This window comes from Tachysurus fulvidraco, chromosome 13, assembly GCF_022655615.1.
Source record: "Tachysurus fulvidraco isolate hzauxx_2018 chromosome 13, HZAU_PFXX_2.0, whole genome shotgun sequence".
Classification (NCBI taxonomy): domain Eukaryota; kingdom Metazoa; phylum Chordata; class Actinopteri; order Siluriformes; family Bagridae; genus Tachysurus; species Tachysurus fulvidraco.
In genome coordinates this window covers 17,691,522-17,703,893 of record NC_062530.1, presented here as the reverse complement: position 1 = coordinate 17,703,893, position 12,372 = coordinate 17,691,522, and the positions used below count along the sequence as shown (strand labels likewise).

The window sequence follows — 12,372 nt, the reverse complement described above, 5'->3', positions numbered from 1 at the left end:
AAGTGATTTCTATTTTAACCTGCTTTAATATCAGATCTCTAAAATTGTGTACCTCTTTAACTTCAGCCTGTAGTTCCTGGTTGAGGCTTCTAAGGTTCCTCATGGTAAGCTCACTCTCGGTTCTCATCATGATCCTCTCCATGTGAATCTCACTGGATAGGTACTTGTTTTCTTTTTTTAGGTCCTCACATTCCTAATGACACGGGAAGGTAGTCAGAAGTGGGCAAATAGATGTCGTCTCCAGGATTTTACTTTTTTATACTTAGTTGTCCAGTAGATAAATATATATTCATTTGGTATTCAACTATGATTGCAACACACTTTGCTGCTGTAAATGGAACTGATAAACCAGTGTGGGTGCAGGTTTTCATTCCAACTATGCAGAAGACACACCTGATTCAACAGAAGTCCAATGTTAACTGATTAAACAGTGAAATCTGGCATAGCTTCTGCTTGACTCTTATGAAAACCAGCATTAACACTGGATATTTGTGTATAAGATCGGACACACATCAACCGAGGCAAAAAAGCTGGCAAAATAGTTTTGTACTACTTCTAGATTTATTCATTTGCATAGCTGACAGATCTTTTCAGGATGAAGATCACATGTTTGTAGAAACACTGACAAAATAATTAAATTATAAAACAATGTTATTTAATGTAAAACAAAAGACTATCATAACATCTTATGGTAGCTGCTCAGTTTGCTCGTTCAGGCATCCCACCTTTGTTTCCTTTTCTGCCATGCCTAATTCTGGGTTTGTTTCTGCCTGCCTTGTGACACTTCTGCCTGATGTGAACTACCTGCCCACCGTTGCTGTTCCTGTCTGCCAGCATTGCACTGTTCTTGGTATTTGGACTAGATTTGGATTTGATCTGTTTCTGACATTGCCTCTGCCTGCCTATATTGCCCTGTTCACTGGTATTTCATTATTATACTGTGTTTAATGTTACCTCTGCCTGCCATGTTCCCTAGAATTGGATTATTGGACTGTGTTTGCCTACCCTGATCTGTATCTATGCTCCTGGATTATTTTTCACTATTGTGGGTATTTATCTGCCTCTCTCTGCATACTCCATATTGCTTGTCTGGACTTTGCTTACTATTAATTATTGTTTGGCTAATCATTAAAGACTTTAATTTGACTATGACCTTGTCCTGCATTTGGGTCCTCCTCTACCTGCCACACCTGGCAGTACCATATGGACAGTTATGTCGGGTTATGCCGCGCATTTCTGAAGCAGTGCTCAGTGATCTTTGAGCTCCAACCTTTCTCCTTCAAATTAGATTGCTCCAAGTAACATCCTTGCTGTCAGTCACCCATCTGCACTTAGTATGACACTTTTCCCACCAAACTCCACAAGGTTTTTAAATCTACCTTACCTAAGGTAAATGCCACCCGAGCCTTGTTTGAGATGTCCCAAGGGACTTGATGACCGAGTTTGCAGTGGATTTCTGTACAGCCGCCTGGGACAGCAAGTGGAATGCCACAGCATTCTTCTTCTTTGTGTATAAGAAGGCATTGACTACCAGGGCTTGAACAGTATAACCATCAAGAACCCTACCCCCTGCTACTCATGACATCGGTGTTCATGTTTGTTCAGGGGGCCACCATCTTTTCCAAACTGGACGTTGATGTCAGTCAATATGCAGTGTTCCAAACATATGTTAATGATGTTCTCCAGGACTGTCCTCATTTTTCGTCTCATATTTTCTCACACTCTGGAGGTGCACAATCAGCACGTCCGCTCAGTACTCCAGTGCCTCCACCAGAATTGATGGTGTATGTTGTTAAGGCTGAAAAATGTGATTTTCACATGATCAGGAGCAGCTTCTTGAGGTTTAAACTATCAGCCAGGAGCATTCAGATGGACCCCAACTGGAGTCAAGGGATTTTTTTATCAACGTTTCTGCGTTGCCACACCAGTGCATTAGCTCACCTCACCACAACACCGATGTCAATCAAGCCTTTAACAAGCTCAAGCTCTTCTTCACTTCTGCCCCTATCCTTACCATACAGAATCCCTCATCAGTTTATCATAGAGGTAGATGCTTCTGATTTATCCCAGAGGAGCCCCAGGGACAATAAAATGCACCATGGGCTCCCACCGCCTCAGGACTGTGTTTGACTTTGCCTGCTCTATATTGCCCAATTTGCTGGAATTGGATTATTGGGATTTGTTTGATGTTGCCTCTCCCTGCTCTATATTAGTCTGATTGCTGTTGGGATTATTAGTCTGTTCTATTGCTGTTTTTGCCTACCCTGCAATGTCTCTATGCTCCAGGTTTATTTCTCACTATTGTGTGTTTTTCTTTGCCTCTCTCTGCATACTCCATATTGCCTGTCTGAACTCTGCTTACTATTAGTTATTGTTTGGCTTTTCATTAAAGACTTATTTGATTATGCTGTATTTGGGTCCTCCTCTACCTGCCACCCCTGACAGACATTATACAACATTTCTTCAGGTTTGTAGTGCTACATAAAACACAGAACTACTAGAGACACAGAACTAAGAACACTACACAGTACTACATAAAGTGTATGTGTACAGTATAATAATTAACAGTGGACAATGCAACACAGTAAACAGTTTTGTAATAGTAAACTGCTGTGGATGTAAAAATAAAGGATAGATAGTAGCAAAGAAGTAAATGGTTCATACAGCATTTTGTTAACGAGCTAGTTGATTCTATTGATAGTTAACTAGCTCATCATAGGTTGTTATATTATGTACCACTTTTTAGCCAGGTGAGTCAGGATTCTGGGGAAAAAAACACAGGACTGGGCAAATTACATTGGAGGTTTTACTTTGCCCTATATGATCTCTGGTAGTAAAATTGCACCCCAGAGTTTTTGTGTGTGTGGTGCAACCCCGTAAACCATGGTAGTACACAGAGAACTTCACACCCCAACAATTAAATCATAATAAATGTCCCATGACATGGAATCCAGGGTAAGAAATAATCAGGAACTCTATGCATTTTTGATTAGCTTCGGTCATTGCTCACCTTTCTCTTGCGTACCAGCTCTCCTTGCAGGTGGTTAATCTGGATGAAGGAGCCGCTGACACTGAGCGCGCTCACCGGCCTCACTGCTCTCACAGGCCTTCGAGGAGGATGAGACAGTTTAGACACTCCTTTGATCTCCTCCATGCTCTCTTTTCCAAATCGGCTCCCTATATTACTGCTGACCGAGTAGGACTTGAACATATTGTTGTCCGAAGCTGGAAGTTTTGACAGAGACAGATTCTGAAGGTCCCCATGAGACACGGTCCTCAGGGTCATGGTGTTCGGGTGGTGTTCAATGCACCAGGTTTTAAGATTTTTAAGATACTTTGAACAGTTAACAGTGTAAGTGTGCTGCTGATGCTGGGCTGGAGTTAAGAAAAATACTCCCATCTGTGTACCGTTGGACATGTGAAGACATGCGCTCTGTCAGGTGCTTTTAATAATTGATGAGGCCATCGGATACCTTTTCATGAGCCGCAGAAACTCTATGCACGCATAGAAGGTGAAACAAAGCCTATTCCTGCTATACTGTATCTAATACCACCAGATCCATCTCCAACCACCTGTAGCTACTTATTTACCTGTCTTACTCTTTAAACAAATTATACTGATTACATTTATATTAGTATTTACTTTTAGTATTTTAAATTTTTTATGTTATTATATATGTCTTTGTAATCATAAAGAGTTAAACATATTTAATCAGCTGTTGACTTGTATATCGAAAAAAAAAACAGACAGTGTGAAAACATGTAAGCATGTAAATACTCAAATCAATAAATAGCACAGGATGACCCCAACACTACAGGTCTGCAAGACAACATTGCCATTCCATGCTGATGAATGAGTTTGAAACTCTACAAGCATTGTGCTCATGATTGATTCACAAACCTTTTCTGTTACCAATATATTATTCATGTAGCCCTAGAAGGGTTGCAGTGTTAAAACTATTGACTTATTAGGCTCTTCATTATCCAGGATTTAAATAACAGCTTTGGAAGTCATAAACTATGGAGATTAAACACTTTCACTATAAGACTATAAGATTACAGCAAAAAGATGAAATGATGAATTAATGTTGACATTTTTCCATTAAATATTTCCATTTTTAAATCACTGTGTACAAATGGATGATGCCAAGGGGGAAAACATTATGAATGTGCATATGCTTGAGTTCTGTGGTCTTTATTAAATGCTTGTTGATCTTGATTTTGAATCAAGACAAGAGGTAAGATGAGAAGATCTAAGTAATTTTAAAAGAGGGTTCATTGTTGGGCCAAATCTGTCTTAAGAGCTTAAGTCATTAAGACAAACTTGTGTTTCAGTATGAAGTGAAGTGAAGTTTAAGGCTGCAAAGCCTACACACATACACACACACACACCAAGAGCTAGTTAAAGAAACCCACATAGACACAGGGAGAGCATGCAATATTAAAGTATCTACCTTTAATATCAGCTATTGCTCTGGAAATATGTAAAATATGTAAAAATGCATTAAAAGTTGCTATGCACTGCCCTTGCCCTCCAACACAAGTAAAATTACTCTGATAGAATTGCTGAATAAGACAAACTTGGATAAACTTTGCATACATAGGCTCATCATTAGTCAGCTCATTACAGTATGCGCATAGGCCAAGAGATGGTGAATTTGTTTCGTGCAACTGCAAAACCTGACAACCAAAATAAGAGGAAAAATTCAGCCATTATAGGCTCAATTATTATATATTATGACCTTTGCTCTTGTGTATCCAAACCCTCCTGCCCTCATTTCGAAGGTCTCCTGACAGGACATCCTCTGTCTCATGTTTCCTGTTTCAGACTTTTCCTATGGATAATGATGCTTGCTGTATGCTAGTACATTCAGTGCAAAACAAAATTTCAGGGAAGACACAATGAGGTGCAGAGTATGTCCAGCTTTGTGTACTTTTCTGTCTCTGGTTCTTTGCACAGCTAGTCTAGATCTTAGCCAGATCCAAGGTAAGACAAATCCATTAATATGAATTAAAACAATTTTTTTTTACAAATATGGCACAGGAATGTATAACCTTTTATGGAAAAAAATAGCCCCTAAGAACCTTGTTGATGACTTTTATTGCAGTAATTGCTATAGTCGTTTATATCAAAAGCTACTGTAGGGGCCTGTATTGTTAATTGGCTTTCATTATGTGATTTTACAGTTTATCCAAAAGATGGAATCTCCGAAGTATTCATAGTCCAGTTAAAGAGCCAAAAATACAAATTCAATGCCACTACAGCTATAGATGTATGCACAAGTCTGGGTGTTAGTATAGCCACTCGTGCTCAAGTAGAATCTGCACAGCGCAGCGGATTACAGACTTGCAGGTACAGGTTTAACATGAATGAATTCTAAAGATTTGCAATTTAATGGATTTCCAAACATATCATTTATGTAAATGACATTATGTTTAATTTAGCCTGTATTTATTCTTTACAGATATGGTTGGGTTAAAGAGAAAGTTGCTGTTATTCCTCGTACTGAGAAAAATCCAAAGTGTGGCCAAAGTAATGTTGGAACCATTGTTTGGGTTGCTTCTTTTGACCAATTATTTGATGTGTTTTGCTACAATTCAAAAGGTTTATTGTTATTATTATTATTATTATTATTATTAGTAGTAGTAGTAGTAGTAGTAGTAGTAGTAGTAGTAGTAGTATTTGAGATTAGTTTTAACTCTGACATTTCTAAAATTATATTGCAATGAACTATTTACATAAATCTAGCATATACTAATGATACTGTCATTATATACTACATATACTAACTACTATCAAGATGTTTAGCATGTGAGGTTAAATATGTGTCCTATGACCTGCAGGTCAAACTGAAGCAACAACATTCACCACCCCAAACATGACATCTGTGTCTGATGGGAGGACTCAAGCTAAACCAACCTCCCCACCATTTTTTTTGTCAACTCAGCCAACCAAAAACCTCCTTGGTTTCTCCACATCTCCTCAATCTATTTCAACTGTTTTCAGCACTTCTGTGATACCTACAGTATTTTCTTCCACTGTCATCCCTATGACTACATTGATCTCTCAAACATCCCCATCTGATATTTCCCTCACAAGTACATCACAAGGATATCAGTCTTCCAATTTTTTGCCTTTTTCTACTTCTTTCTCTGCTACAGATCTTTCCTCGCATCCATTCACTAACTCATCCTCCGTAAACATTTCTTCTAATAAAACAGATGGGCAACCACCTCCTGAAAAAGGATTTTCCTTTGGAGGTAAATCTCTGTCACAATATAGACACATTTTCAAAAATAATATCATATTTGAAATATGTTTGTAATTCCTTAGTGTTTATTAAAATTCCTCTGAATAATATCTTGTCTTTCCATTCTACAGCAGTATCCATTGCATTGTCATCCATTTTTGTGATGCTCCTGATTATAGCAGTAATCGGCACAGTTTGGTATTTTAAGATGTATGTTTACCATGTTTACCACCACCTACTATGTTCCCCTAAGAAACTTCCATGAAGGTCACTGTGCCATCTCTTTCAGTAAAGGACCACAGCGTCGTTCTCCATGGGAAAGGATATGCCACAATGAAATGTTCGAGACTGAGATGTGGAAACAAGATTTCAACATACACAATGACAGTGGGAACTGTGGTGATGATATAACTCTCCAGTTGGAAGATGATACAATATCATCCTAAGAACTCCTCTTGTAGAAATGGGATGCTATGGGATACGATGGAAAAGGAAAAGAAATGCTGTGGTGTTATCTATGACTCCAGACATTTTAAATATCAGATACAATAAGTTTGACTGAAAATAGCATGGTTAATGTTGTTTTCAGAAATCCAAGTGTTTGACACAAATGCTCTTTCCATGTGACGTAATATTGATTCATTTGTAATCAAATTTTTCTGTTCTCCGCCATTTCATTTTTCACACAGTATGTGTAACGATACTAACTATAACAGCTCTGTGATCATAAAAACATTGAAAGAAATAAACTTTGTTTTTTATTTGAAATTTATACACTTTTTTATAAGCTATAAAATAATTATGGAATCTGAATTGTTCCAAATTCCCCCAAAAGAAACTAGTTTTAAATGTGTTCTATTTTATATGCATGGTTTGGGTCATGTTCAGGGGATAAACTCTAGAAATGAGCATTTTTAGTGACTCCTGCTGATCAGCGGATCAGCGTAACTAATAAACTTACACCTAGCACTATGCATTATATTTTGAAAAAGTAGATTATCTTAATATCAAAACCTTAAATTTTCTCTGGACATAATGATAAATACATGTGTGACCTTTGGAACGAACCAGAAAAACTAGAAAATCGCATCCATGACGATTTATGGTGATTTTATTTCGTTGCCTTCATTGACGGTGATACATTAATAGGAGGGGGTCCCCTGTACCAAGATGGCGTCTCAATTGACGCATTCGTTCCAATGTACTGCCGTATACAAGGCGACATCTATTGTATATATCTATGTCGTTAACCAAGGACTTAAACAAACCAACGTAATCCAGAGATATATTTTAATAACATTCAATATCATAAAACACATTCTCACTTGTGAAATGTAATCCCTTGCTGTCTGGTGTTTAGATTTCGTTCATTTGAACAGCCAAACGCAGCACAGAAGTCCGGCATCGTGCATGAATTTGAAGTACAAGACCCCTGTACCAAGATGGCGGCGGTTTTGACGCATTTTTAGAACCCCAAAGCGACATCTAGGTGTAGGGTGGTGCACGAGCCATTTGTTACTGAGCCTTCGCCTCGGCTTACGTCATCAGTAAGCGACAGTGTTTATCATTAAAAAGTGGCTAGTTCGCTGTAAAAAAAAAATCACCTTAAATATTGACTTGGATAACATGTATGTCATCAGGTTAGCAGCAATTTATGTACATCAACATGTCGTTTATAATTCTCGTCTGGAAATAAGTTTAATATTTTATTACTCCGCGTTGTTAGGTTGTTCTCTTGCTAGCTCGTATTATTTGGTTCCTGGCGTCCGAATGCAAATTAAAGGTTAATAATGTTATTGTTAATTGTGGCTTTTAAATACGTTTTATGTTGCGTTTATTTAGACACAGTGTGCATTGCAATGTCGTGTCTGAATAGTGATTGAACCAGCTGGTTATTTCTAGGTGTTCCAGCCTACGTTCATTGTAATTCTCAGGTGAAACTAAGTAGTAGTAGTAGTAGTAGTAGTAGTAATAATAATAATAATAATAATAATAATAATAATGGCAATACGTTGTTGTTAAAGGATTTTAAAAAACACAATCCATCCATATTAGTGGAGAGGTGACCATATGTTTTAACTTTAAAAATCCATCACTGATATACACAATGAAATAACACCTTAAAATATATTAGATTATTTTTAAAACCGATGTGGTCATGAGAGTTTTACCACGCACCCAAATGAAGGTTAGTAGCGACCCTTTTTAGCGAATGAAGTGTTCGTTCATTCATGCATATATTTCCAGTGAGCTGCATTATCATGGTCAGGGTGGATTGATTGGGAGATTTTTCCATGAACACTGGGTGTGATGTGAGAAGGCACCCAGGGTGAGACACCAGCTCATTGTAGGGCACCATACTCACACTTATTCATTCACATACTCAAACACATTCACACATCAAGATTAGCCAGTCTGTGTACTGGAACGTTTTTGGGAGGTGGTGACAAACAGTAACCTGTAGCTGAAGACTGAACCAGGGACAATGGAGGTGTAAGATAGCAACACTAAATAGCAGTGACAAGCTAGCCCTGCTGATGAGGTTTGAATGAATGAAAATGTAGTGAATACTTGAAAATAATGACATTGTACTGTACAAAAAATGCTTACATTTTTCAGCTTTGCAGCTTGTTTTGTCTTTTTGTGTTGCCCAGATTTATTTATTTATTTATTTGCAGGGCCTTGAGCACTGAATGAGGTCTGTTTTCTCAGTGTGGTCCTCCTTGTGGAGCTGAGATGGGCCAGCAAATCTCTGGTCAGGCTGTAATGGGCAGGCTTCCTGAGAAGCTATTAAAACATGCCGGATTAGTACGGGATAGTAGCTATCTCACCTATGAAGAGTTTCTGGCTCATGTAGCAGAGTTGAATGAAGTGTAAGTTGACATTTTGTAATTATATTTTATGAAAAAAAAGTGTTTATCTGCTAATTTATATGCTCAGTGTACAAAAAAATAGCGCCATCCTCCAGTAGCAGCACCTTGTAACATGTAAACAGTTTGCATTTGTCATTTGTGTGTTAATATTGTTGTTTAATCTCTTCAAAGTGGCTATTTACTCCCATTTGCCTCTGATTGTTAGAACTGCTAAGCTGGCAGTTGGCCAACCAAAGCATCTCATTTTTGAGGTTCAGCCTGGATCTGACACGTCTGCTCTGTGGAAAGTGGCTGTGAGGATAGTGTGTACCAAGGTGAATGATAATAAACATGTCAAACTTTTCCTTTTTCATTTTATTCATACCGTATGGCATTTTCACTCATGTTCACCATATGTACTCCACCATAGGAACTAAGATAATCACAAGGTTGACTAATTTTCTGGTGATACTGTGAAATGAGACCGGTAATTACAGGTAAAATGAGGAAAAATAGATTTAGCTGACAGTGAGTTTGTAAACTTTAATCTGGAAACTCATGAAATTATGTGCATTGATCAATGCACAATGAAATGCTTCAAGTTTTAGTTTAAAAAAAAAGGTTTATACTTGTGCATGTCCTGTGGTTACCCATAATTCCAGATGAAATCACTTTCATCTTCTTTCTCTATTCACACTAATCCTTTAGTTGCTACAAAAGCTGTATTGTTTTGGTTTTATCCATAGTTATTTGTTCTTCATGATCATGTGGATTATTTGTACGCTTTCTGCCTAATTACAGATCAATAAGGAGGATGGAATGCTGGAAGCTTCACGCATTATGAACCTGTATCAGTTTATTCAGCTCTACAAAGACATCACCAGCCAAGCAGCTGAAGTGCTGGCAGCAGATGGCAGTATGGAGTCTTCCTCTGGACAGCTTTCTTCTGCAGCCTCTTGCCAGGCCAGCATGTGGATGGGAAGGTACAGTTTTATTTTTTAAAAAACCTCCACAAACTACCATGCCAGAATTTTTTTATTTATTTATTTATTGATGATTTTACCAGGCCATGATTTTATAAATATTGCATACGTGTACAGTTTTACTCCTGTTCTATAACAGTACATCTCTGACAGTAATATTAATGTACTCATTCTAATATTGTATCTTTTTTTTATAGTAACACAATACACAAGGATATTTAGTAACTCCACATTATTTAAATCTAGTAATAAATAAGTTAAAGATGCCTTGCAAAGGGAATAGTATAATCAATGAGCTCAAATTTGTGGAAGCAGTCTCCCTAGTAAGTTTGGTAAGTGAGGTTGTTTTTTTTTTCTTCAACTTCAAGAGAGAGATACATATGGCACAAGATTGAATTTAAATGTAAAGGTATTCAAAAGTATGACTTCATTTATGGTAGAAGAGGAAGAACACACTTCAGGACATGATGCTTTGGAAAAATAATCTTGGTGGTAATGATCCCACATGGCATCATATCAGCTTGTTGATTTCCTATACAAAGTCGAGGTGTTTTATTCCTTATGTGCAACCCATCCCACATATTTTACAGGGTGAAGCAGCTTACAGATGAGGAAGAGTGCTGTATCTGTATGGACGGAAAAGCAGATCTTATTCTGCCCTGTGCTCACAGCTTCTGTCAGAAATGTATTGATAAGTGGTATGTACCAGCTGTCAGACTTTATTTTTCTGTTTAGAATGCATACCCGTGGGTTACTTGCCATCTGTGCACTGTAGGAGTGGTCAGAGTCGAAACTGCCCCATCTGTCGGATCCAGCTGACGGCTGCCAATGAATCTTGGGTAATGTCTGACGTGCCCACAGAGGAGGACATAGCTGGCTACATTCTCAATCTAGCGGATGAGGCTGGCCACCCTCACAGACCTTAATCTAAAACACTGCACATCTTTTTGACTCAATATCACTAATTATTAGACTGTAAGATGCTATTTTGAATTATGTCGGTTATTGATCTGTTTTTGATTTATTTGCAGGCAGCAATAACCACTCACTGGGCCTCATTTATCAAGCTGGATACAAACCTTATTTTTAAATGATTCCCAGGAGCATTTACATAAAAATGTTGCTGAGCTCTATTACTGAAGATTTAGCACATATAGACGTAAGGAGGTGTTACGGCATCATTTAGTCACGCTTTTGTCATGGACATGTTTGTGAGCATCACTAAATGCAAATCAACTGTGCCATGAATGCACTGTGCACTTTATGGGTGATTTGCATTTGTCATGTATGCACTTGAGCACGAAGAAACTCACTGAAACTTGGGCAGAAGTTTTTCTAGTTCTGTTTGGCTTCAGAAAAAAATGACACACATTACTTAAAGATCGGTAAATGAGGCTCATTGTCATTTATGTTTGTGATTTGTTCAGCATCCTTCATTTAAAAACATTTGAGAACATTTTTATGGTGTGAAATTTACTGAATACTTGCTGCTTTTTTTAATCTCACATAAGTTGTGTATAGGAATGAATGAAAGAATTGAAGGTTTCAGCTTATTTCATCAGAGAACTGACCATCAGTTCTCTAATTTCATTAGAGAACTGATGGTCAGAATGTGCATGGTGTTTTATTTCAGACACCCTGTGTCTTCTGGCAAACATACTAACATCTATAAGACTGCTTTAATAAGGTGTTCTGTTAGAGTGTTTTTCATATAGGACAGCAGTGTCCAATCTTATCCGCAAAGGGCCGGTGTGGGTGCAGGTTCTTATATAAAACCAAGCAGAAGCCACACCTGATTCCACCCTTTCCGGATAAGATTGGACACTGCTGATATAGGACTAATTATTTTGATTAGGAAAAAAATATTTAGCTTGATTTAGTCTAGAAAATGTGAAAGGTTGTAAAGCAGTTCTAACTACTGAGAATATTTTTAAATGTTAACTTCTATTATATATTCAGACTTGCACTAGTATATTTTTTTCCCTATTATTTTTGCTGTTAATTATTTAAATAGACGGCTGATTGAAATGCATTTTCTGGTTTGTTATGTATAATAATCTAAAAGCAGCACAAGGATGTATATTTTTCTTGACATTCTACCATAATTATTATAATCCTCATAATTAAACTTTTTAAATGTTGAAACACTTGCAAGCTTATGATGGTAACTTGTTTCTTCAAAAAAAGAAATGTTGAGCTAAATCTCTTTTATACAAAAAAAAAAGTGTCCAAATGCAGTTTTAATGAAAAATGTAAAATATATCCTGCTGTGTAAATTGTCCACAC

At 37.4% G+C, this 12,372-nt stretch overlaps 2 protein-coding genes across 7 annotated transcripts; both read left to right on the top strand.

Annotated features, from left to right (window-relative positions):
* The first annotated feature begins 4,844 nt into the window (after positions 1-4,844).
* lyve1b (lymphatic vessel endothelial hyaluronic receptor 1b) lies at positions 4,845-7,019 on the top strand. Of its 2 annotated transcripts, none has more exons than XM_027161403.2 (6): positions 4,845-4,987; positions 5,188-5,353; positions 5,466-5,533; positions 5,845-6,261; positions 6,383-6,461; positions 6,541-7,019. In XM_027161403.2, the coding sequence occupies exons 1-6, from the start codon at positions 4,903-4,905 to the stop codon at positions 6,695-6,697; spliced, it is 972 nt and encodes a 323-aa protein (XP_027017204.2). In that variant the 5' UTR covers positions 4,845-4,902; the 3' UTR covers positions 6,698-7,019. The 2 variants fall into 2 exon arrangements, with proteins under 2 accessions (XP_027017204.2, XP_027017203.2); XM_027161402.2 differs by having other exon boundaries at positions 5,466-5,605.
* Positions 7,020-7,752: 733 nt separating this feature from the next.
* Positions 7,753-12,233, top strand: rnf141 (ring finger protein 141). Of its 5 annotated transcripts, none has more exons than XM_027161524.2 (6): positions 7,753-7,891; positions 8,930-9,124; positions 9,330-9,438; positions 9,905-10,086; positions 10,677-10,784; positions 10,862-12,233. In XM_027161524.2, exons 2-6 carry the CDS (start codon positions 8,988-8,990, stop codon positions 11,010-11,012), a joined length of 687 nt encoding a protein of 228 aa, XP_027017325.1. In that variant the 5' UTR covers positions 7,753-7,891; positions 8,930-8,987; the 3' UTR covers positions 11,013-12,233. The 5 variants fall into 5 exon arrangements, with proteins under 5 accessions (XP_027017325.1, XP_027017328.1, XP_027017327.1 ...); XM_027161527.2 differs by having other exon boundaries at positions 7,776-7,798; XM_027161526.2 differs by having other exon boundaries at positions 7,779-7,879.
* Positions 12,234-12,372: the final 139 nt, after the last annotated feature.

Coding starts and splice junctions, on each gene's coding strand:
- lyve1b (XM_027161402.2), top strand. CDS start 4,903: ATGAGGTGCAGAGTATGTCCAGCTTTGTGTACTTTTCTGTCTCTGGTT. Junction 4,988..5,187: donor AGATCTTAGCCAGATCCAAG/GTAAGACAAATC, acceptor GTGATTTTACAG/TTTATCCAAAAGATGGAATC. Junction 6,262..6,382: donor AAAAGGATTTTCCTTTGGAG/GTAAATCTCTGT, acceptor TCCATTCTACAG/CAGTATCCATTGCATTGTCA.
- rnf141 (XM_027161524.2), top strand. CDS start 8,988: ATGGGCCAGCAAATCTCTGGTCAGGCTGTAATGGGCAGGCTTCCTGAG. Junction 9,439..9,904: donor TGAGGATAGTGTGTACCAAG/GTGAATGATAAT, acceptor GCCTAATTACAG/ATCAATAAGGAGGATGGAAT. Junction 10,785..10,861: donor CAGAAATGTATTGATAAGTG/GTATGTACCAGC, acceptor TGTGCACTGTAG/GAGTGGTCAGAGTCGAAACT.